The following is a 26,586-nucleotide window of genomic DNA, read 5'->3' on the forward strand; positions in this document are numbered from 1 at the left end:
TTCAAAGCTACGAGGCATCATAAATATGGTCTAGCCATCTTGAAGCTACTTATCACAATCGAAAGAAAACCTGACAAAGCATTCAAATTGATTTGGGGCCGATTCGTCAACACTCACGGATATCGTGGAAGAAATATATCACGTGACCTCCACCTAGAGCATTAAAATAGGTTTCTAAAGGGGCTTATCAAACCTTTACAAAATAATGTGAACGAGAAAAATGCCAGAAGAGTCGCATTGACTATGAAAAACCTACAAAAAATTGTAAAAAATTTTGAAAAAACATTTACAATAAAGGAAAGTAAAAGTTCTAAGCGAGCACAGTCATCTGTCAACGATATTAAAAAACTAACACTTGCATATCAAGAAGCAGACACTTTTAAGGAAGAAGCTGGTAGGGAGTACGAGTCCTTTGGTAAGTTTGACAAAAGAATCTTATCGAATCTTAACGATAATTTCATGACTTGGGTTGCAAGAAAACGACGTGAATTCAAAGACAATATTTTTGTATTTGATGATGAAGAAGATGAGACTAACGAGGACAGCGAAAATGAGGAAAATGACGACTCTGATTTTGAGACCGACGACTCTTGACTCGACTGACGACGAAGCACCTGATTCGAATCGTCTTTTATCAATATGTGACAATTTGTTAGGAGAAATAGGAAAACTAAAGAAAACATAAGGTTATCTTATTTTTTGTAAATAAATTTTGAAAATGTTCATAGATGTCTTAGATTTTTATCAAGAAAAAAAATCACTTAAAAAAATTAAAAAACAAAATCACAACAGCATTGGTCCTTATTTTTGGTATACTGTATTAAAATAAAAGTAACATTTAAAAAAATATGTAAAATCCTAACTCCTAATCTTCATCAGTGCTACAATCAGTAAAAAGGGCTGAAGCAAGTGAATCTTGATCTGAAAAATAATTCACAGTATCTAGGACCATGTTTTCTATGGGCTTATTTTCAATATCCAGTGTCATATCATTAAAAACCAAGTTCACAATTTGAAGTATTTTGTTAGCAGCTTTGTCATTCACAATACATAGTTTTTAGACCAGAAAGGTTTTTGAGTCAATTTTTTCCAGATTCTTAGCAATTTTGCTAATCATTTCAGGTGTTAGCCCAGCAGCAATGGCAGGCGGTATACATAGTCCAATCGAAACACTTTCGACATAACCTTCCAATAACTCTCTTACCATTTGTCTTTGTTCAGTTGAAACAACACGAAACAATTGAATCTCTTCTTGTGGGGTAGTTTTCGGATCACCTTTAACCTGAAGGAAAATAAGTGAGCCTCTTTAAAATATAAACAACTCTATTCATTTTTCGCTTCATAGCTCGTCCACACTTCTAGTCTTTCAAATTTATTAGGTTCGAATGTTTGTTAAACTATAGAGCTTTATCTTTGTTTAATGATAAAATTAAAAACCTGTTTTCACAAGAACCTATTATAAAGATTCTGAACCTATTATAAAGATTCTATGACGTAACAATTATGAAGTAGAATAAATAAAAAATACCTCATAATCATATGTAGGACATTCCTCACAATCACAAGTAATGGAACAATTCGAACAGCAGTTGTGTTTTGGTTCGAGGGGTGCGATTGTTTTATTGTTTTCATTGAACTCCGAAAACAGAGATGACCGGAGACAAAGTTGGGATTTCATACCCATATAGTCCTTCATTTTCTGGGAAATGTGACGTTTTGAATTTGCATACTGGTATAAAATGGCATGGCATTGTTTATCTGTATTTCTGCCTGCACGACCAATTTGTTGACAGTAGTCAGTAGTGTCAAATGATGGTCCATAATGAATGACATACCGGACATTCTTCATATTGACACCACACTCAAGGGCACTTGTGCAGATGAAAATTCTAGCCACAGAATTTTCATTTTGAAATGACTCTTGTACAACATTTTTGCAGGAAGGAGATGTTTCTGCATGGAACATTTTAATTATCTCGTCAGGTGAATTGGTATGGTCTTTGAATAAAGATACCAAGGCAGAATAAACCTTTCCTGACAAAGTAACTGAGCGACAGTAAATAAGCACTTTGAAGTCTGTTTCAAGATTTATTAACCACCGCAATGAACCATAGTTGTCTTGACTTTTGATATTGACAATATTAAGTTTTATATTTGGTCGGTCACTGCAGGTCGATATAATTTTGACGTTCTTGGACAGCTCACAACTGCTCATGATGAGGTTGGTTAAGTCTGCATTTACAGTTGCACTGACAGCAAGCACAGGAAGGTTTGGTCGACAAAATGATCTCAGCTCGCATATACGGGAGAATGATTCTCGAAACGCATTTTCATTGTTTGAAGCTTCTCCCCTGAAACGTAAGAAAGTATTAAATCGTCAAACATCAGATCCTTGAGAGACTACTGGTGCAGTAGAAATTTTTATTAAGTGTGCCTTTCTTTTAATCGAATAATCAAAAAGCCAAAGGTTTTCATTATACTGTATCTGTAACCAAAATATTCAAACGCCAGATTTTGAAAAAGGACCCTTACGTGGGATAAACTTTGGTTTGTTTTTACTAGGTACTTTCAATCAACAAGGGGTTAAGTTTTGATATTATATTATATATATCCAAGATTAAGAAATGTTAAATGTTAAATTCTGATTTTTCAGCCCAAAAACTGGGATTGCATCGGAAATCCTGTACTTTTGAAATACTTCTTTGAGTTGGAAAATCTGTGTCATCCACAGGGGGGCAAAGGATGATAAAACTGGAATAGCCAAGACAAAAAAAAAAGTCAATAAAAAAAACGGAGGAACAACAAAAGAGGGGAAGCATACCATGTAACTTTATGAACTTCATCCACAACCAAGCACATCAGGTTCTTCTTTGCAAAGGTTGATTTCAAAAACTTTTGAGCAGAGCTATTATGATTCAGCCAAATTTCAGGAGTACCGAAGATGATATTGTACTGTTTTAGGGCTTCTGATTGGTGTTCTTGGGCAGCACAGGGTTTGAGATTCAGTGGTGACTGATTAGCTTCATAGATCTGATCTTTGATTAAAGCTACCAAAGGTGAAATCACGATCACCAGAGGAGATGCTGCCAAATGTAATTCTTTAGCCAAATTTGGTATAATCTGGTAAATCAAACTTTTACCAAATCCAGTTGGAAAAACACACAAAGTATCCTTCCCACGAACAATATTGTATACAGCATCAAACTGTTTTTCTTTTATTTCATATGGAAAACCATCCATTAATTTGTCAACTGCAGTTCTGATATCTTTCTTTTTGAAATTTCCCATGTCTGATTACTCTCTCCTTCTCGCCTAAACTGATTCTTGTCATAATTATGGCGCTCTCAAATCATAACAAAGCAGCGGTTACTTTAACTAAGATTAAATTTTCGGCTTTCTCGATATTTCCCTTCCGGGCAAGAAGGCCACGGCTATTGCGAAACTTTTAAATATTTTTGAAAGTTGGCGCATGCGTCGACCATATCTGGCCGGAGGGTTCCCTCTGACGTTCTATCGCAGCGCTATCAATCAAATCAAAAAAGCGAAGATAGTATACGGCAGACTTTCTGACTATTCTTTTCAATACTTATGTTCCTGACTACTCCACCTGGTACTCCAACCAGTGAGGATACTGGTACCAGAAAGAAAAAATGCCCTGGATGCCAAAGAAGTCATGACTTACATGATTTTGGTCATCCAAGCAAAAACTGCCAAGGTCCACCTCCACCGCCGTCTCCGTCTTCTTCTCCATCTACACGAAATCGTCGCTCATCTGCTGAAAACACAAGGAAAAGCCCCGATTCTCGTCCCTTCTCAACAGAGCAGATGGATCATTACCGCCAACATCTTCGAGATCTTAAAAATCAAGAAACTGAGCTCCTGGAATCGATCAGACGTGACAAAGAGAACCAACTTCGTGAAGAAGAAAAACGTTTTGATTGAGGAAATTAAACGACAGACAGAGAAACTCCAACGTTTAAAAGACTCTAGAAGTTAACAACATTCGTCTCGCTCCGCCCCTCCGCCCGAAACACGCAACAGTTCCTCAGGGGAAAACCTTACAGCTCAATCCGCCATTTTAAATAATTTTCCTGCCGATTCCATGTCTACTTTGCTTCACCGCCCACTTCTTTCTTCTCAACAACAACAACAACAACAACAAACTTTGAATCCTGGCTCTTCGTTTGGTAATGTTCTTCCCTTTTTGAATTCTGGCTCGACCGCTGAACCTTCTTCTACTCGTCAGTTTACACAGAACGAACTTTTTCTTCGCCCAACACGCACCAACGACGTTACCAGAGGTAAAGCTTTACGTATAGTGGACTTTGTTTCTCGTATTCGACCTGCTGAGGATGAAAAAGTTTTGTCTTATGACAACAATTGTAAACTTGCCTTGATTTTACAGGACTCTAAACCCAAACTTTCTAGTGTTACAGTTGAACAATTTAATATTGCTAATTTGAGAATTTTTTACGAGTTACTTTTTTCCGGGAAGCTTTCCACCCTTTTCCATGTACAGGAGTAATGTACAAAGATAAAAATGTCTTTTTTTGTGTATAAAACATTCATTATACTGACTCTAAAGTAGGTTGGAACAAAAGCTAGGACAGGCTCTAGGAAGTAATAGTTGCTCGGATTGTAGTGGAAATAGGTACCCCAGATGAGGAACAAAGCTAGAAAATGGCAACAAAAATAGGTTGGGTGTACCGGCTGGTAAACAAAAATAGTCAAAGGAATCGAAAACGAGCCTAAGGCGAGAGGAGTGACCAATAAGAAAATAGATTAAGGCGTAAAATTCCTATTAATATTTCTATTAATAATCTCCCTCATTTCGTTCCTGCATTCAGCCATGTTCCAGTTAGCAATCAACAAATTTAGTTTGCTAACAAGTTCTGTATCCAACTGATCTCCCGTATTAACTTTAAACGATTTATGTCTGTTAAGGACCAAGTTACATATATCAATATCTTCACGATTGCATATGTTAAGAATTCCTGGAATTATTGAGTATTGACGGTCAGGTGTCGTTAACAGGTTGAGAAGGTATGCAGATGTTTGATGATTCTTCATTAGCATTGTTAGAAGATTTAGTTTCCTGTTTTCGATGTACGGAATGATGTCTGCAACTCCAAAAAGTTTGTTGAGGTCATTAGAGCCATGTTTTGAATAACCTAACATGTTTTTGAAGGCCGAGCGACATTGTCGGTTTAGATACTCAAGAAACGATTTAGAAGTGTTAGTGATTTCCATTCCATAGAGAACTTTTGGAAGGACGATTGATTTGAAGATGTTTGCTATGATGTTGGGATGCATTTTCCTGACTCCACTAGAGATGAGAGAAGATGTGACGGCCCCATAGTTCTTGGATACGATTTTCCTGGTGTTTAGCGAGAGTGATCTTCTTCGATTTAGTGTCCCATAAAAAACCCAGATGTTTTAAGGTTTTTTGGGGAGATATTGATTTGTCATTCATTGAGATACTGGGATTGTCTATTGGGCAATTACCAGATACAATAAATTGTGTTTTTGTATCATTGAACTTTAAGCCAATATTACCGCCTTTTTCCTGACAAAGAGATATCATTTTCTGGAGATGTTTTAGATTAGGACTCAGGAGGATCAGGTCATCAGCGAAGGCGATAATTGATGTGTTGATGTTAGGGTTTAAGAAGGTTCCAACGTTAAGATTAGTTATCTCCTGAAGGATATCCTCGGTGTAGATGTTATATAGGTATGGGGACAGGATTGACCCCTGTCTGACTCCTTGAGATAGAGAGAATGGCTTGGAAATATTACTGTTGTATTTGATTTTTGCTTCTCCATGACTGTAAAGTTTTATAAGAAATTGTAGCACCGTATTTGGAAGTATGTTTTTCAATTTGAGTTTGTTAAAGAGTTCAAGCCAATTGCACGAATCGAAGGCTTTCTCTGCATCCAGACTACATATGTATACAGGGGTATTTTGGGTATTATATTTTTGAATAGTTTCATTGATTAGGAATTCAGCATGTAGTGTAGATCCGTCTGATGAGAAACCGTACTGGTGGTCTGCGTGATGCTTTAATTGTGGGCATTTCTGTAAAATTACTTGTTCGATTAATTTGGTTAATATTGGGATTAAGCTGATGCCTCTGTAGTTGTTCGGGTCGCTGATTGGTTTCCGGTGGGATTTGATGATAGGGACCAGGTGGGATGTGGCCAGTGATTCAGGAAAGTGTTTCGAGGTTAGAATTCGGTTTATGGTTAGTGAAAGAAATGAGAGATTCTGGTCGGAAGGGTGTGTAAAACCGTGGATAAAATGTTCAGCTTTGATACCAAAAGGGTCGTATGCCTTGTCTTTGTTTAGATTGTTTATAGCAGTTAGTAAGTCATTTTCGTTTACTAAAAAGTCGATTTCATCCATTTCTTGTAGATCAGACAATAGACTATCGAGGAGGTCGTTTGTACGAGTATTGTTGATCTGTGCTGTCCTTGGTGTATTGAGCAGTGTATCGAAGTGGTTTTTGAATTCGGTTGTAATGTCTTCAGTATTGGTTTTGTTATTGATGGTGTATAGTTTCTGTGGTGAAGATTTGGCTAATCGAATCTGACTCCAGTAAGATTTTGGTTTAATTTTCTTGACTTTTTCGATGTTAATGTAATGTTCGACTGTGGATTGGGATTTACATCTCTTGACGAGGGATCTGAAGTTTTTTCTAGCAAAAAGATATCGATGATAATGAACATTATGGGGGTCTCGATTGAAGTTAGTTGAGCGCCATTGATTGAACGTACTTTGGAGTAGTTTTCGACTTTTTGACAGCTCTGTCGTCCACCATGGCTTCCTGTTGATCGAATGGAAATCTGAGTCGTTTTTGAGCTGGTTATAGGCTTCCAGAGAACATGACTTTAAAGCATTCTGAAGGATTTCAATGGAGTCCATGTTTTCGGATTCAAGTGTCTGAAAAGTCATAGAATTCAATAATGACTTGTATCTTTTTAAGAATGTTTCATTTTTCCACATGAAGCTTGGTACAAAATCTTCTTCGATGTATTTGACTTGTGGTATGGATTCTGAGTTTGTTATTGCTTTGTAAACTGTCGATACTGGTAAATGGTCACTGATGTTCAGAAAGTTTGGATCAGAAATGACTGTGTCTGAAAATTGGTTTATGGAGTTTGACGAAACGCAGATGTGGTCAATGTATGACTGATTTGGAAGTGTAGGGTGGTTGTATGTGTAGCATGGACCAGAGCCATGGCTTATGTCGATTGGTATGAGGTTGTTTACTGATAAAAAGTTCTCTAGAAAGGGTGATAGGGCATTGGACTGTGCAATTCTTTCTGATCCTTCAGATGACGGATATGATTGAAAGTCACCAAGTACAATCGAATTTGATGAATCTACGAAGTGCTTTAAAATGCCACTGATGGTATTCAATTGTGATGCATATATGTCTTTGAAGTCATTTTTGTTTGCGATACATTGAAGGTAAACACCGATCATAAGCAATGGTGTGTCTGAATAGTTTATTTTGATGATTGTTGTGAAGTCTTCTTGTAAGATGAGTTCAGGTTTATGGTTTGATGTTTTTCTGAGAAATAGGGCAGTACCACCGTAGGGCCGACCAGTGTGTCCTTGTTTCGCAGGAGCAAAGAATACATGGAAGTCCTTTTTATAATCGTGTAGGAGATACTTTTCAGATTGAGTGATCCAGAGTTCGGTAAGAAATATAATATCATTTGAGTTGATAATTTTGTCAATGTAAACTGTGTTTGTTTTGAAACCATTGCAGTTTAAGGTAATTATCTTATTTGTTGTGGTATCCATTGTGTCTGTCAAAGTCTAAATTTCTATAGTTCTCATAATTATCTCTCATTTCATTTGTAAACTGGTTTGGTCGGTAGTCTTCAGGATGGGTGTCATAGTCAAGGTTTCGGTGGTATCTGTTGTTTCGTGGCTCTTGGTAAGTCCGCCTGTCATGTGTACGATATTGGGGAGATCTTGGAGGGTGGTACGGTTTTACGACAAGACCTTGGTACCAGCAGCTTGGATCGAGGGCCCTTTGCTTATCCTCACTACGAATATCTATCTTGCATGATTGGTTGTACGGATTTTGTTTGACTGGGGAGACATCAACGACATTTAGACCGATTTCATCTCGAACAATTTGTTGAATGTCATCCATTGAGTATCGCAGGTTGAATCCTCCCACAAAGAGAGAAAAGGGTTTGGTTTGTCCTACTACTTTGGAGTTTGTTTTCTTTCTCCCAAAGACTGGTGGTGATCTTTTCTTGTTCTTGTTTTCTGATGCGATATCCTTTGCACGGTTTGGAGATGGATTTGGGGGTTTATTTGGTCTAAAGTCTTCTGGATGGCTGTCTTTTGCTGGGGTATTCTTGAGGAGTACATTTTCTATTTGTTGGATTGGTTGTCTGTTCGTGTCAACGGTATTAATAGTAGAAGTCAGTAGAGGTGGTGGTGTAGGTAGTTGATGCTGTACCTGTAGTTGTTGCTGATTTGCGACACTGAGTATGACTATCTCCATCTTCCTCTCTAGATTTACAATATGGGTTTTCAGGTCAATGTTTTCTTTCTGCATGATGTTTACTTTGTTAACAAGTTCAGTCATTTTTTCTAAAATAAGTCTGCTGTTCAGGTCAATAACATTTTGTGTCTGATCGTGAAGAAGAGGGTGTTTCAGTATATCAGCAGCTAGTTTAATTGTTATTTTGTTTTCGAATATGCTGAGCCCCATGTTATAGATGTCCTGGACAGCATATTGGAGATTTGATCTTCGTTTTAGGCAGCTTTTTGGCTCATCTTCCGAGATTATAAATCCATTTGATGATAAGGTGTTGGTGTCAAAATGGTCCAAGAAGAGACAGAAGAGTTGATCTCGTAGAAGATTAATTACTTTCGTATCAAGTCTTTTGAACAATTTGATTAGTTCATCCTTTGAGGCTCTGAAGAGGTCTTCTATTCCTGCAATGAATGGAGTTGATGGCTCTGAAGTGTTTGCTTCAATGTTTTTAACAATGTTAGCCACAACTCCCGCCGCCATCTTGAATCACGTGTGGTTGTCCTTGTGTGGTGTGTCCTTGTGGTTGTCTAAGTATAGATATGAAACCATATCCTCCTGAACAAACTTCGTTTATTTATTATAATTTCAATGGAATGAAATAGAAAATTTCGTCGAAGTTTTGAAATTAATCCCGCTATAACAATTTTAAGGTAACTTACTAGTAGATCGTTGCTTGTAGAGATTTTACTGACCTAATTTCCAGAATATTTTTTACGCAATAAGCAAACAAATGGCCCATAATACAATAAAGAAATGTATAGATTCAATTAACTCCGATAGCTAAAATACATTAAATGGCTTTATCACCTCAATAGATAAAAGATCCAATGGCCCTTTTACAATTTGTTTTCTTGTTAATAAGCAAACAAATGGTCCACAATACAATAAAGAAATGTTTTTATCCAATTTTTAAACGGTTTCATTATCTCAATAGAGATCCCATGGCCCTTTTAGAATTTACTCTTTTGTTTCTAGCCTCCAGCTGTATTTCGAGCGGGAAAAATTTTTGGCGGGGAAAAGATCCCTTTCCCCTTTTTCTTATTCCATTCTCATTAGAAAAAATGACAGCGAACGACCCACTGACTTGTGGATTTTTGAAAGTGAAAGTCTTTAATTTATTGGTTCGAGATTGTTATAAATTGGGAAAATTAAGTGCTTGTACAGTTGACAAAAGTAATACTTATGAAATTCACTGTCGAGAAATTAAAGAGTATTTTTGTGGTGTTGAAACTTTTGATATAAATTCGGCTTACTATGCAAAGAATTTAGTTGGCATCAGAAAGATATTACTTGATATTGGGAAGTCGACGTCAGTAGCAAGACCACCTAAAGAAGAAATTTTGAATACATTTTCCGAAAAGATTTGGAAAAGGTTGTCACAGTGTGAAAAAGAACTACACTCGTTAAAAGACTGTAAAGGTTGCCTTTCCTTTCGAACATTTAAGACAGGGCTTTCCCTATTTCCAGTCAGTAAAAAGGCGAGAGTTCATTATGCCAAAGCAAAGAAAAATGGCTTGATTCGTGAACCAAAACGCACACCATTAGCTGACATTAGCAATTTTACCAAACAACAGCAGGACAAAATAAAGAGACAAGTTATAAAAGAGTGCGAAACTATCAAAAATGCTTCTGCTATCAACAGGTACGGTTCTTTTATTTTTTAATACACCCCTGTGTCACAGACCCCCCGCCCCGGTGGAAAAATAGGCCAAAAACTCGTACCCGGTGGAAAGGGTTGCAATTTTTTCGCCACACATGCCGTCAGTTGGCAAACCAAGTGCCTCCCCCGGACTGGAGCAGACTGGAGCAAAAATTTGAAAGTTGTTTTTCTCAATAAAGTAAAAATGGCTCAATCATGCTGCTCCTTTAAGTTTAAAAGAATTATAATTCCTCTTAGGGTGCTGACAACCAACCAATCGTTCCGAAAACGAGGGAGAGTCCGTTCGAAAGAATCACTCGAAACCGATGAGCAGGCCGAAAACAGGTTTCGAAAAGAACAAGAGAAGATAAAATCTGGAAAGAAAAAGCCGAATAACCATGGTAACGAAAGAAATTACGATTGGAATAGAGAAGGATGTTTACGAGAGGTTAAGAAATTGAAAGATGGGGACGTGATAAACTATTCGGTACTTGGAAAAACATATGGGTTGAGGAACAAAAATGGAAAATCTGCTAGAAACCGAGGCCAACTTTGTGGTTTTATATGACCGTACACTATGAAGTTATGCTACCGACTGAATATACTATCTTTCAAATGTAATAGATACGTAACATAATAATACGCACCGTGTTAGTTATAATACAATAATACAAGAATATAAATATACGACACTCCCCACCACCGAATGAGTCTAAAAATACCGAAGAAATATATAGTAACAAAACTACGTTTCTCATGTAAAATATATATACCGTAAAAACCGAAATATAAAGGACTGTATAATAAACTACTCAAAATTTTTAATTTCTTCTTTGGCGTTTTGTACGAATTTGACGCCTTGCAAGTCTATCTCTTGTTTCTCGTCTTTGGTACTTTCAATAATTACAAGTTTGTTTATGGGCCGACGCAAAGGGCCATTAATTGTCTTTACGACTGCTGCACGAACTTGATTGTCTTTACCACTAATAGTTTCTTCGACACGACCCATTTTCCAAGTATTTCTAGAGCCCGTGTCTTCGATCAAACAAACGTCACCAACTTTGATAGTGGTATCAATACCACGCTTGCTTTTAACATAGTCCCGTTCTCGCAAGCTGGTTATATATTCGACTTTCCATTGTTGCCAGAAGAAGCCAAAATACGTTTCAAATTGTCACATGTTAATACGTCAGCGTTGTCGTTGCTGTCCGTATTTACGTTTGTTGTTTCGATCTTACGCCCGTAGATGAGATGGTTTGGCGTTAATGGTGGATCTCCAACTTCAGAATCGTAAACGTAAGTCAATGGTCTGTTGTTTAGAATGTTTTCGATTCTCTTCAATAACGTTAACAGTTCGTTATAAGTTAGTATCTCTTTACGTAGAGACTTCTTTAAGATGCGTTTCGTGGATTGGATCATCCTTTCAAACATACCACCCTGCCAGGGGGCGGCCTCGATGTTGTACGACCAACGAATCATTCTCGATTTTGCGAATTCTTTCGTTGCATTTGACGTGAAGTTCGAGCCGTTATCACTTACGACTTTGCTAGGAGCACCGTAACGATTAAAGAAGCGCTCAAGCATTTGAATAAAGGCGTCGGAGCCGTAATCTTCAGCAATGTCTAAATAAACAGCTCGTGTCGTGGAGCATGTGATCAACGCGATCCATGCTTTGTATGTAGATTCGTCGGTACCAAACGTGTTTCGAATATGGACGGGACCGGCATAGTCCACGCCAATGTTTGTAAAAGCAAAGTTTTGATCAAGACGTTCTCTTGGAAGAATAGGGATATCAGGATACCGACACTTTTGTCCTTCAAAGATTTTACAAAGTTGACATTTGTTAATAACAGTCCTTACGAGTGAACGTCCTTTTGGAATCCAGTACGATTGACGTAGGTGATTCAAAGTTTCTTTCGTCTTGTTGTGACCAACGCTAACGTGGCTGTCACGAACGACCAGTAGTGTGAACGGATGACGTCTCGGAAGTAAGATCGGATACTTTGTATCGAATGGAACAGGAGCGTTGCCAATACGACCATGACAACGAAGGATGCCGTTGGAATCTGTGAATACGTTGAGTGATTTCTTCGTTTGATCAAATTGTTTGTCATCAAAGTCTTCTTGTACGTCCTTGAGCAAAACAAATTTTGCTTGGACCATATCATCAATTTCATTGTTATTATTAGTTTTAATAATTGTATTGGTTGACTGTTTTCTTCTTTCTTCTTTCTTCTTTTTAACTTTTTCTCTTAGCTTACGTATGAAGCCAATCACCATGGCCATCACACGAAGCAATTTTGTTAATGAACTAAATCTCTTATATTCGATTATTGCCTGTAAAGTCGGCTCATCGAATTGTGTGTTTAAACTAAAAACCCCTTCCGTTTCTTCTTGTTCCATGTCGCCCTTATACTCACGAACGACATGAAACTTTGTAATGGGGATCAAATCAATACTCTCATCACAAGTTAAACAAGTAATTTTCTCATCAGTTGTCAAATCAGTAAATTGACAACTCCCAGAATAAAAGCTAACAGTGTTCTCAGTAAGTTTTTCAGTAAATTTATCACCAGGCTTCAAGTCAGGCCAGGAAGATTCTGGACCAGACAAGAAGGATGGACCATGGAACCATTTTTCGTTGTTCTTCAATTGTGAGAAGAGAAGTCCTCTCGAATTGTCATCAGATGGATTGTTCGAAGTGTCTACAAGTTTCCAAACTTTTATCGTATCATTTTCACGAATTTCATTAACGCGATTTTGTACAAATTGTTTGTAGAGTTTCTCATTTTTCAGCCAGCAATAAACAATGCTTGAATCAGTCCAAGCGTAACACGTATCAATAATAATTTTACTTTGTAGCTCGGAGGTAACTTGTTTCAATAATCGAGAAAGTAGTTGGGCCCCTAAAAGTTCGAGTTGGGGCATTGTCTTTTTCTTGAGTGGAGCAACTCTCGATTTGCTCGCGACGAGTGACGGTGTAGCAACGCCCGAATCGACAGTGGCTTCAGGTAAACACAACAACCGTAGGCGTCTTGCGACGCATCGCTAAAACCGTGAAGTTCATGGGACGTAACATTTCCATTGCTGGAATCATAAGCTCTATTAAAACGAATTTCACTACATTCTCTCAATCAGTAATCAGTTCTTTCCAAATTTTCAACGAGTCGTCAGGAATGGGCTCATCCCATTGTAAGTTTTGTGTACAAAGTTTTTGAAATAACAGTTTAAATTTCACGACGAGTGGATTAATCAACCCCAATGGGTCAAAGATTGATGAAGCGAATTGTATAACGTTTCTTTTCGTAGGATTTTCGAAATTCACTTTACGTAGAATTTCACTCAAACTAATAACCAGCGAGTCATTAGTTTTATCCCAAGGAATACCGAGTACCTTGGTCAAATTGTGATCAATAGTTTCAAGATCACCCATGTAACAATTTTTAACTTTTGCTTCTAGATTTGCACAGTTCGATTGCAATTTTCGTAAGTTTAAGCTCGCAAGAGCAAAATGAGACTTACAGTTCTTGTAGAAGTCGAAGGCTTCTTGCATACTGTCGAAGCTCGTAGAAAGGTCGTCGACATGAAGCGAATTCAATACCGTGTTTCGAAACAGTTCATTTTCGTGTTTGTTGACGTGATGACGTAATGTTGCGTTGAGCAGGAACGGTGAAGATGTCACTCCAAAGAGGACACGACAGAAGCGATACGTCAAGAGATCATTGTTGTAGAAATTGTCGAAATTGATGTCATTAATGTTCTTAATCCAAAGGAATCGTACGTAATCACGATCTTTCTCGTTGAGTCGAATTTGTAGAAAAGCTTTCTCCAAATCTGCGATGATACCAATCTTTTTGGCTCGAAATCGAAGTAACGTCCCGAAAAGTGACGAAGTAAGCGACGGGCCAGCGTGTAGACAATCATTCAAAGCTGGACCATCAAGAGAGGAACTGGCGTCGAACACCATGCGTATCTTGGTTGTTAACCTGTCTAATCGTAGAACAGGTCGGTGTGGCATGTAGTACGTTTGTCCCTCAATAGACGTATCAGGAGCGACCTCAATGATACCTTGTTGTAGTTGATCTTTAATGATTGCATCGTAATCGTGTAACAATTGTTCGTTTGTCTTGAATTTCGTAAGCAGGCTGTTCATTCGACGCGTAGAGTTGTAAAGATTATCCTTTAAAATTTCATGTTTTTCAATGAATGGAAGCTGAACTTCATAACGAGCTTGTTCAAATTTGATTTTACTTTCGAACTCTTGTAAAACAACTTCCTTTGGGCTTTCAGTTCTACCCACCTCTTCAATTTCCCAAAACTTTCTTAAAGTTGAATCAACATCACATGTCTGACAGTTAAGCGTGTGTGCAGACAGAGTAACAGAAGCTTGGGTTGTTGAACAAACTGTGTCAGTAGTGAGTGGGCCTGAGAAAATATAGCCCAGCTTAGTATCCGTTCCAACTAGTCCCTTGGAACTACGAATAGTTTTATTCTTTACAAATTTCCAGAAGTTATCTGCACCGATAAGAAGATCAACGCGTAAAGACTTTTCACAAACAAGTCCTTTGTCAGCAACTTGTAAATTTTGGAATTCGGGCAGACTACTAACATCATAAACGAAATCATTTCGTATGGGATGACAAATTGTTATTGCAACAAAGTTTTAATTTCTTCTGGACCTTCATTGGTTTGAACTTTCACTTTAAAAAACGTCGAGGGTTTTTCGATTCGACGTGACCACCAAAAGTTTTAATACAAATGTTTTTTGTTTCATCGGAACTAAGTTTCAGTTGCTTAGCAGCAGTGGGGGAAATATACGACAGTTGTGAACCGAGATCAAATAAAATTCTCATTTCTTTGGAGACGTTCGGGCTTGAAATCGTTGCAGTTGCTGTTTGTAAGTACACTTGACAACTGTGTGTAGACAAACATGTGATGTTATCACTCTCATCCTTTTCTTTATTATGTGTGCTCTCTCCCTTTGAATCAGTGTGTCTCTCTCTTTTCCCTTTATCCTCATTTTTAGCATCTCTCTCTTTCACTTTGTTATTATTATCATTTCTGTGATATCGACCATTTCTATCTCCTTTGTCCCTTTGTTTAAAACAGATCGACACGTGATGTCTTCCTTTACAAGAAAAACAATTGAAATTGGCTTTGCAATTGTTCGCACTGTGACCGGTCTTTAAACAAACAAAGCATCTTCTCTCAATTTGTAGAATTCTTTTTCTCTCATTTGCGTTTTTAATAAAAGAGCAATTTTGTTCATTGTGTCCCGACCTATTACAAAATACACAATTTCTCGAAATGTTTTTGGACTCACTTCCTGTATAGAGTGAGGAAGCTGTTGATCTTTTATCGTTCTCTTTTGACGTCATAGTTAACGATACCTTTTCTCGTGCTTCTAATTCATTTTTGAAAGACTTCAAAATATTTTCTAAATCAAATTCCTTTTCCCGTGAAAGAATTAGTTTCAGTTCATTAGGAACCTTGTTGATCAACAGTGGGACTAGCAATGGCCCATACTCATCATGCTTCATGCTCAAAGATTCCAAGTTTCTTATTTCTGTTTCTACAGAATCGTAAAGTTTTCTCAATTCTTTCACCTCAGAAATGTCACAAACAGATTCAAGTTCGATAATCCTGTTCATGTGAACAGTTTTTCAAAATTTGAGAATTTCCAAAACCTCTCTTTAAGAAGTTCAAGAGCTTTCTTGTAATTGTCTCCAGATAAGCGGAGGCCTTTTAAAAGACTTTCAGCCTCACCCGTTACAAATCCGATCAAAATAATTCATCTTTTGAATCGGTGGAATACTATTGTTTTCTTATCAATAGCTTCAGTGAATGACTCGATAAATGACTGGTATTCAGAGGGTTCACCAGAAAACTTTTTGATATTTAAGGTCGGCAATTTGACTTTCACACCCGTGCTTGAAGAAAATGAGGGATTTGATTGAGAGATGGGAGGAGAGCTTTCAATTTGAGGTGCCACTGAATTTGCATAATGTCTAGCGATAAAACTGTAATTGAGGTTAATTTNCCCCCCAGACATCCAAACCGGTCGACATGCAAGCATGTGTGCCACCCTTTTCAGCCCAGTCCGGGGGACCTTCGGGGACCCCGTTTGGTGTCCGGGAGGTTCCAAAATCGGTCAACGGGCGACCTAGAACGATTTTTGCCGGCTTTTGACGATACTTTGAGGAACTTTGGAGGACCCCCAATGATGCAGGGGTGTACCCTCACATGCTCCTGACCGGTGGGCACCGGTCGGACTCCCTGGACACCCGGCCGGACCCCCCAGGGGCCCGTCCGCGGCGGTACCGTTTTATCCAATTTTGACGAATTTCGCAAATTTTCAAGCCTTCCAGCTTTTCCAAGCCTTTTGAAGGCTTCGGCTGACTGTGGGCGAGTGCTGCTTTGAGTGAGAGCAAGGCAGAGGGTATCCGAAGGGGTCTGAAAGCCTATGGGGGCTGTGGAGAGCTGTAGAGGCCTCAATCGGTCCGATCCGACGGGGGAATCTAGCCTAATTAGCCTGACTGATCAGAGTCCCTCCCCAAAGCAAACTATCAAGACAAAACTGGAAGTATAGTCATACCAACAAACACCATTATCCTCCAGGTCCAATTAGTTGCCCATAAAACTACCTGTTCATGACATGATGGAAAAGGTTTACTTTTTAAACATTCCACTACACGTGTGGATGGTTGGACTTCAGGCAGTAGTCGCGCTCAAAAAAATTTTTTTAATTTTTCTAAATTTCAGTGTTTGTTTCACTTACTAAAGGAAAAAAGCATTGTGTAGGTTTGGTGGTTTGTAGTAAAAATGACACGGCGAAGATTTCACGCGTGAAAATTTGGCGGGAAATGTATCGATCGCGCGCGCGACCGCGTCCGCTCCCGCCCCTGGGGGCCGCGGCCCGGATTATTACAAGCAGCGGCCAGGAGTTAGATTTTTGCCCTTATTACAAAGCTGCCACGGGTAAAAAGAATTAACAAAAAAAAAATTTTTAGGGGGGCCAAAAATTTGTTTATGGGTTTTTTCCAAAAATTTTTTTTTTTTAATTTTTAATTTTCAAAGGTTTTTTTTATTTTTTTTTTCAAAAATTTTTTTTATTTTTTTTTCAAAAAAAAATTTTTTTTTTTTTTTTTTTTTCAAAAATTTTTTTTATTTTTTTTTTCAAAAAATTTTTTCAATTTTTTTAATTTTTTTTAATTTTTTTTTTCATTTTTATTTTTTATTTTTTAATTTTTTATTTATTTTTTGTTTTTTTTCAAAAATTTTCCGAATTTCACTATTACAACGCTCGGCCACCATAGACATGATCCTTTTTATTTCACCATTGAACAATTTGTCCATGTAGTTCATGAACCCTGCTCTCTGCCTTTTAACATTTTTATCTGCATCTGTAGACATTTTGATTTTTGATTTTATTTCTTTGTATTTCTTATTTATTTATTTCTTATTTGAATTACTAGTCTTCACTCACACCAGCGAGCACAAGTTAAGGTCAGAGCAACAGAGTCAAGAACCATACAGTCAATAATAATCGATATCAATAATAATCCAGGAACAGCAATCAAGTTCCAAATAAACAATATAAATCAATAACAGGAACCAACAATCAAGTATCAAGTTCCAAAAATACAATATAATCAATCAAATTACTCCAATTATATGAACTGTCCAAGTTCAAACAACAATGGTAAATTAAACCAAATTTCACCATATGAACATTCAAGTTCAAAATAAGTTCACCATACATAAGCTACCAAGCTTACAAAATCAAAACATTGAACTTCACCCGAGTTCAAACAAGCTACCAAGCTTATAAAAAATCAAAACATTGAATGAACTTCACCTGAGTTCAAACAAATAAATTCTTCAGTGAAAACACGGTTTTCACAAAACTAATTAAAGAAAAACAAATACATAACTTCTCAAATTTCATGTATTTCTAACATCCGGTTCGATGTGGACCATGTGGTTTTATATGACCGTACACTATGAAGTTATGCTACCGACTGAATATACTATCTTTCAAATGTAATAGATACGTAATATAATAATACGCACCGTGTTAGCTATAATACAAGAATATAGAAATATACGACANATAGTCAAAGTTATCATGAATACCCGGGGGGGTACTAGGGTTGGTGAATGAGGGGTATGTGCGGACGGGACCTCTGAAAACTGACCCTTAGAGAGACCAAATTTAAGTGAAAAAGTGACCCTTAGAGAGACTTTTTCGAAAAATTTTCCCTGATTTACAAAAATTTCCTACCCCTAGTGAGACTTTTTTGTAATTTTTTTTCTCAAAATCAAAATTTTTTTCTAAAAATTGTGATTTTTCCCACCCTTAAGCTAAGGCTACACTGATGATTTTTTCAGGCGGCTGCAATGCAATTAGCGTTGCATTGCAAGCGCGCGAGAAATTGCAAAATGTAGCTAGCACGTCAATTTTTTCTGCAATTGCTCTGCAACGCAATAAAAATATTGCAGAACAAATTGCAAGTGTCTGCAACAAAATCAGTTTGAACTGATTTTGTTGCAGAAGAATCTGCAATTTTTTGACGATGTATCTGACATTCCAATCTTATTACGTCAATCGAACGTCGGACCTTCGAAAATCGAATGTTTTGTAATTCGAATGTTTTCAGGGGGGGGGTCAACATTTATAATACCAACCCATAGCCCAAAAACCTGACTTTTGACCTTTTGAGCTAAGTTAACACCACCACCCCAAAATTGGTATCGATACCAACTTGAAAATCATAATTTTCAGAAAAAGGGGGGACCCACCCCCTTATTTTGGTATCGATACCAACTTGAAAATCATAATTTTCAGAAAAATGGGGGACCCACCCCCTTAATTTGGTATCGATACCAACATGACTTTTTGAATTTGACAAAATATCATGGGACCCACCCCCTAATTTAGTACCAATTACCAATCTGACAAATTTGAGTTTAAAGCTGTTTAAAGGGAACCCACCCCCTCCCACACAAACAGGGTACTAAGAGAAACTTCAAAAAAACTCATTTTTGAAATACCCTTTCTTCAACACAACACAAAAATTGTCATATGCTAAAATAGAAAATGACTAAAAACTGACAATATAATAAAAACAAACCCAATGAAACTAGCAAAATCAATCTGAATCAATATTATCTGAATATAATTGATGTGTAAAAACTATTATTAGTACATAATTTTAGAACAGAATAGATTCACTCATTACCAAATGCTATCACAGAAAAAATGCTTTTGCTTCAGGCTTGATCAAAAATAAAACTTGAAAATATCGAAAAAGTCCAAAATAAACAAACTTCAAAGTCATTAAAACTTATTACTCATTTACAGTCATTATACTCAAAAGCTGAAACAAATCCCGTGGTATTTTCTAGCTATAAGGGCAAAAATTAGGAAAGTTTTGCTGTCATTTTGATATGGATACCAACTTTCTGAATCATATTATTTAAAAAAAGGGGTACCCACCCCCTATTTTGGTATCAATACCAACTGAGGATAACTCTTTTTTCTAAAAAAAGGGGGACCCACCCCCATCAATACCAACTTGACTTTTCAGATTTTTAAAGGAAAAAAAGACACCACCACCCGGCTATGGGTCTGGTATTTGGATGTTGACCCCCCCTGATGTTTTATTTTTGAATGTTTTTTTGAAAAAGTTGTAAAATGATTGTGAGTTGTTTTTTAGCAGATAGTGACAAGATGGCTGGAAAAAAACTTTCAGATGAAGAAAAAAAGACTTTGATCATATTTTTCGAAGAAAACCCTGCATTATGGGATGGGGCCCATCCCCATAACAAATGCAAGAGAACAAAGGAGGAATTAAGGAAGAATCTTGTTGGATTATTTGACGAACTATACAGTATTGAAACTCTTGAAAAAAGTTTTCATTCGTTAAGAACTTCTTTCGTTAGGGAATGGAAGAAAAAAGTCACACACGCAGAATCTGAGGAAAAGGATATCCCGCTTAAGAAGTGGAAATTCATGGATGAAATGAATTTTCTTGTAAAGGAGATTAATCGTGAGAAAAAGAAAACGAGCTTTAGTGATACCGAAACGGAGGAACTTATTGATTTTTACAGGGAAAATCCTGCATTGTGGAACCACTCATCAAAAGATTATAGAGATAGAACTTTGAGAAGCGCCTTGATGGAAAAATTATACGACATTTATGATGGTAAATTCACGATCGATGAAATTAAACAAGCGTGGCATAACACTTTGACTCAATATAAAAGTGAAAAGCTCAGAGAGGATGCGTCGAAAACCAAGTCTGGATCAGGCATCTCGGATGTTTACTTGTCAAAATGGCAATTTTTTAATTCAATGGAGTTTATTGATATTACGTGTGGAATGGATGAAACATTGAATACGATTGAATCAGTTGATGCGAGTGAACTGCCTCCCCCACCACCCAAGAAAATGTCAAAAGCCCAAGAGAAATCGGAAGAAAGAGCTGCCAAAATCGAACTTTGGAAGACCTGGCCCGATTGACGCCAGTTCTACATATTCTAATGACTCTTTTGGTAACAATTGAGACTAGTGACAAAACGATTGATTTGTTGAGTTCAATAAAGATACGTTAACGTTTTATTTCGATCCGTTTTAGAATCAAACTTTATCAAATCCAATAATTATATTTTTGAAATTCAAACTCTATTTATATATATAAGTTCCCATTTTAAGGTATAACGAGTCGAGTCTACTGTTTATAATAATATATAATGATTTTAACTACAAGTTTAACTTTATAGTCTACTACTCTTGGAAAACTAATGTGGGAGGGTCTAATAAGAGGTGGAAAGAACAGAATCATCTACTTCACTTTAGATCTCCTACATACCTTTTCCAAGAGTATATTATATTTTTAAGAAATCAAACTTTATTTGTTCATATAAATGTAAAAGTTTATAGCTCAGTTTCAAACAATCCTTATTGTGTCTTTAACATGATATATCCTTCATTGTTCATTGAGTTTTAAAACGTTTTGGTTAAACAGAATAAAATAAAGGTGTCCAATTAGCCAAATTCTGGAGCCGCTCGCTGCGCTGCCGTGCGCAGCTTGTAGGGACAAAAATTACTTTCGCTTTCGTTTTTAGGCGGCATTCGCAGATATTTGGTAAGAAAACAGTGAGACTCCCCCTTCTTTTTACCAGCAAAAAATAGGAAAAAGAGATTGGATTTATGTTGGAACTTTCATTGGATTTCAAGAAAAAGCCTCTTCCTAACATGAAACGTTTATAATCACTCATAGTTGGGGGAATTTTCAATTATCCCGGGCTCAGTCTTTGGCCTATAGCCTATGAACTTTTTGTACTGTATATGCCTTATTTGGACTATTACTTTTCGTAGAAAATCTTTTCTGCTCACTTTGGGCCTCAGTTGAGTATGATAGGTAGATTTTGGGTTGGGAAATAGGTAAAAAGTAAAATTATACATAAACATGTTTGAGTGTTTGAGAGTATTTTGACTTGACTTCATGTTATGTTTTTCTTATCTTTACCACCACAAAATTATTCAACAGAATAGAATTTATAAACTATTTTCAAGCATAAAAAATATTTGGCTGAAGCAAATTTTTTACAAATTTTATATATTTAAATGATAAAGTAAAAACATCTCAAAAATTTTTTATTATAATCCTTTGTGACAGTACTTTTTCTGTTGGGAAGTTGGAAGCTTTTCCACCGAACAGAATTGAGCACTGATAACTAATAATCCAAATAAAAAAATAATTTCAGACAGTGCTTTAGGCATCATAACTTTGCCTGAAAATGCAATGACTACAAAGTGGATTTGTACCGTCAAGGGCTCTAACTTGGGACAGTCTGACAAAACATGGGACAGCAATTCGGCAATCATTTTACCGAACCTCTACCTATTAAAAGTCATTTTAAATTAACATAGTCCCAAATCATAGAAAACAAACTTGTTGTCAACAGAGATTTAACAGTGAAAAAACAGTTCAGAAAGTCAACCATCCCATGATATGACACTCGTCCCAAGTTAGAGCCGTTGACGGTATGCCGGATATCCAAAACAATAACAATCCATTATATGATATCGAACGTGCTAACCGCACTGGCTCAACTTCAGTATCTTTGAAATCATTCGTAGGCCCAATTGTAAACTTAATGGCTTAAGAAAAATTATAGCATTTTGGGTTTTAGCCTCGTTTAGGCTAAAAACTCGTCCCCAGGCCCCAAAAATTAAAATTTTAAAAAAATGAAAAAAACACCCCCAGGGATTAGCCCAAGGATCAAGTGTGCAAAATTTCAGCCAAATCGGACCATTTTTGAAGTCTCCAGCCTGCCCCAAAGTTTTAGCCTCGTTTTGGCGAAAAACTCGTCCCCAGGCCCCAAAAATCAAAATTTTGAAAAAATGAAAAAAACACCCCCAGGGATTTGCCCAAGGATCAAGTGTGCAAAATTTTAGCCAAATCGGACCATTTTTGAAGTCTCCAGCCTGCCCCAAAGTTTTATCCTCGTTTGGCGAAAAACGAAAAACTTGTCCCCAGGCCCAAAAATCAAAATTTTGAAAAAATGAAAAAAACACCCCCAGATATTCACCCAAGGAACAAGTGTGCCAAATTTCAGCCAAATCCAAGCATTTTTGAAGTCTCCAGGCTGCCCTAAAGTTTTTGTGACAGACAGACAGACACACACACAGACAGACATTGTCAGATTGTAGCTCAACTGAAGTTGAGAATACACAATCATGTCAATGTCATAAGGTACTTTCAATTTTTTGCGGTACTTTCAAAATTTCAGAATTTTTGGGCACTTTCTTTGGATTCGCTTATCCTTTTCTTGTCCTGGATCCAATCAAAACCTGCACGTAAAACATACCCCAAAATCAGTCACGTTTATAACATTATAACTCGGTCTTTGACGACTGGGAAGATTCAACGACAAAATTTTGAGAGTTAAAGTAAAGTTTATCCCTCAGCGCAGTCAGTGATGAATCCGATCTGACTGTTAGTGTCTCTTCAGCCATTTTTGAGATGAATAAAATGAATCATGAAATTTTTGTTATCTAAAGGGATGGGTGAAACCATGTTTGAATGAGCCATATCTTGGATATCTCTCTCATATCAAAACTGTTCAATGCAATCGAAAAAAATCTTTCTCAGCTGAATTCCATGATAGGGAATGTTTGTGAAGCTATTATAGTCATTGTTTGCACCAATATAAAGTTACTTCTGCAAGTTAGTAGTCTCCATCAACAGCTTTCGAAAGCAGCGAAATCGACGAAACTACTTGAGTGAAGTTTGTAAACAAAAAAGCAAGTTTCACACATTCATTATGTTCAAAAAGTATTGTCTTTTATTCCAATGTATGATAGAAGTCTATTCCAACACATTTGATATTGGTTCCAAGTAGTATTCTTCTTCTTTCTTCCCAAGAATCACATGTAAACAAAATGGCTTCCGCCTCGATTTTTGTCCCGACACGCACATCAACTGCAGCGCAGCGAGCGGCTCCAGAATTTGGCTAATAGCGAATGATTAAATGTCAACTCTAGCCGACTTCCATTGCCAATTGACAGCTCCCTCCAAATTGAAATAGTCTGTAAATTCTTCTCTAATTGATTTAGCTATGTTGGTCGAACGATTTCCATGTCGATCGTTTTCTAGTGAAAAATAGGTTCCACTTGGTACTTCGTTTCTCCAAGACCCCTCGATAAGTTCACCCGAGCCAGTTTCATGGTCAATCAATCCTGCGGGTAGATCAATCTTCCCAACTGATGTCGAACTTCTCTGCCAATTATGTAATGCGATCGTAGCTAAGGTATTTTCTTTACCTTTTCAGGACCTAGCGCTATCGGTCGACGAAAAAATACGCCATCTATTTGCCAAGATACCGAATCCGTTCTCAGAGATTCGCCTTTCCCGCGATAAGCGATAATTGAAAATGCGCCTTTCAACTGTTAAGCCTTTTTGAGGATAAGGTTTCATTAGATAGTTTTTTTAAGGGAAATGCGTCATCTCCAGTCGCGACAAAAGGAACCTTCATCTTACGTCCCGGCAAATTCGTGGAGGAGGTAAATTGAGAGATCCATCCTCAAGCGATTGTTTTACTTGCATTGGTCCCAGATACCGCCGTCTGAATTACGTCCATTCGCGCCAACATCAGCATAAAGAAACTCATATTGGACCAACCATTGCCATCAAAAACTATACTGTCGCTCCCTTTATAATTTCTGTAGCGGGAGGCCTGAATCATCAGGCTGCTGCATCACTATAGCTTTCCATCTATCGCTCCGATTCCGTTAGGGAAATTCCACCTTTGATCAAACTTTTTGGAAATTTCAATCCATTCTTCTTTAGATTTCGGAGTATTCAAATAGTTGCTTAGGGCTTTAATGATTGCCTCTGAAACTTCAATCACAGCTTCGGAAATCCTAGCTCGAGAAATTCTAAACTGGAATTCTAATGATCGAAACGTTTCTCCGGTGGCAAAAAAGCGTAAAACAACACATGTTAATTCTTCTGGTGTTATGCATTCTCTTAAGGGAGTATCTTGTTTTTGTAGACCTTCCTTCATCTGATCAACTAAATACAAAAACTGTTCATTCTGCATGCGAATGTAATCACGACACCTCTTAGGATCATGTCTAATTTCCTGAAATCGTTTCCTTTTGGCTAGACATGGCTGGACCCAACATTTCCTTTCAATTTCTTCTTCTTCAAATTCTTCCTCCTCCAAGAGAAGCAAAGCTAAGGCAGCAGCAGCAGCAGATTTTCTTCGAGCATCCTCGCCATTTTTCACTTTTTCGCGCTCGGATAAAAAATGTCCCTTTAAATAACTTTCGAATGTTTTTGATAAATTCGAATGTTTTGTAGTTCGAATGTTTTGTAATTCGAATGTTTTGTAATTCGAATGTTTTTTTGACGTTTTTGGTGGTTCCTTATTTTAGATGGCTAGACAGCAACAATTTTCAGGCGGCTGCAATGCAACAATTGCATTGCAGCCGCCTGAAAAAACTATCAGTGTAGCCTTAGCTTTACAGAGACTACTTTGAAATTTCCTGATTTTTGTAACCCTTAGAGAGACTTTGAAAGGTGAAAACCCCGACCCTTACCGTCCGCACATACCCAGCACCTATTTTTGCCTAAATACCCCCCCCGGCATGAATAGCCTTGGCATGCCCTAAAATATTTTGATTCAAGAAACACTGACTGATAATATTGTGAAGCTGATAAAGTAATCATTAATGAATAATGCAAACAGAGACTGGGACTGAGCCAACACGATATTAATGAACTGAAAGATGAATAGAAATCAATAGAGCGGGGCTCAGGCCCTCCAGCCCAGCCCCATAAATAGGTCGAGAGAATATAAGTGAGGAAAGGAAAGAGATCAGGGACTTAGAAAGGAGAGCTCGAAGGTACAGGACTTGAAAGAGAGAACTTATAGGAGAAGGACTTGAAAGGAGACTGTCGTTAATTGAATGCCAGAACTTTGATTTATTTGATTTTAATTATGTTACACTTATTTGATAGTTATTACTTGATTGGAGAAACAGAATTGATGTTCATTGAAATCTATTTACTACTTGTCCATAAACTTGTCTCTGATAAGGGATACCCTGATCGCGAAGGAACAGGTTAAGTGATCTGAGAGATCCCCTCAATAGCTAAAGGGTGACCCCAACTTCCCCTTGTCACGATATCCATAAAAAAGTGCTTTACAAACAATTTTTTTAGCCCATCTAAGGGTAATTCCACACTCCAAAACTTTCTAAGAGGACACCATCCCGAAGGTAGGACTCAAAGAATGCAACAGGAGCTGACTAGGACACCACCGCTAAGACTTTTTTTTCAATTAACGTCATGCATAATCCATTTTATAATATAAAATTTTTTAAATTAATCTGCTCACAAGTATTGTGAGAGTAAGCAGCAGCAGGGTAGTCTTACAATGATAAATGGAGTAGTAAACAAAGACGATTACTTTAATCAATAGTTATTATCCCTAAGCTTACAGATCATTAAAATTGTATCCTAAAGAAAACTAAAAAAATGTGCAATCAAAAATCTAAAACTAAAGTACCACCCTTAGTGTGTGTGTTTATGCAAAATATTATCCTATTATACAATATAGTGACGATATGTAATATCTGTCATTGTAGAAAAAAAAACTTCAAATTAATTTAAACGAAAAAAGTTGAGAATATTTATGTTAATTCTGTATATTTACGATTATTCTGGTATCTTTATTTATCAAATCATTTCGAAATAGAAAAAACATTTAAAAAAAGTCAAAAGGAATTTGTAAAACGAAAAACCTGATTAAATTTTATGAATAGATTGGGCTATTCATTGTTTTATCAAAAGTTACATTAATCCT

At 37.1% G+C, this 26,586-nt stretch overlaps 3 protein-coding genes across 3 annotated transcripts; all 3 read right to left on the reverse strand.

The window, feature by feature from the left end:
- Positions 1-1,057: 1,057 nt before the first annotated feature.
- Positions 1,058-3,288, reverse strand: LOC136802827 (bifunctional 3'-5' exonuclease/ATP-dependent helicase WRN-like). Its single transcript, XM_067059590.1, has 3 exons — positions 2,822-3,288; positions 1,529-2,351; positions 1,058-1,282 (listed from the first exon to the last, which is right to left on the reverse strand). The coding sequence occupies exons 1-3, from the start codon at positions 3,286-3,288 to the stop codon at positions 1,058-1,060; spliced, it is 1,515 nt and encodes a 504-aa protein (XP_066915691.1).
- An 8,034-nt stretch (positions 3,289-11,322) lies between these two features.
- Positions 11,323-13,909, reverse strand: LOC136802829 (uncharacterized). Its single transcript, XM_067059591.1, has one exon. The coding sequence runs from the start codon at positions 13,129-13,131 to the stop codon at positions 11,323-11,325; it is 1,809 nt and encodes a 602-aa protein (XP_066915692.1). The 5' UTR covers positions 13,132-13,909.
- Positions 13,334-15,581, reverse strand: LOC136802830 (uncharacterized). The gene is made up of 3 exons (XM_067059592.1): positions 15,527-15,581; positions 15,022-15,331; positions 13,334-14,807 (listed from the first exon to the last, which is right to left on the reverse strand). Exons 1-3 carry the CDS (start codon positions 15,579-15,581, stop codon positions 13,334-13,336), a joined length of 1,839 nt encoding a protein of 612 aa, XP_066915693.1.
- Between the last annotated feature and the right edge of the window lie 11,005 nt (positions 15,582-26,586).

Source organism: Clytia hemisphaerica, unplaced genomic scaffold, assembly GCF_902728285.1.
Source record: "Clytia hemisphaerica strain Z4C2 unplaced genomic scaffold, Clytia hemisphaerica genome assembly, whole genome shotgun sequence".
NCBI lineage: Eukaryota > Metazoa > Cnidaria > Hydrozoa > Leptothecata > Clytiidae > Clytia > Clytia hemisphaerica.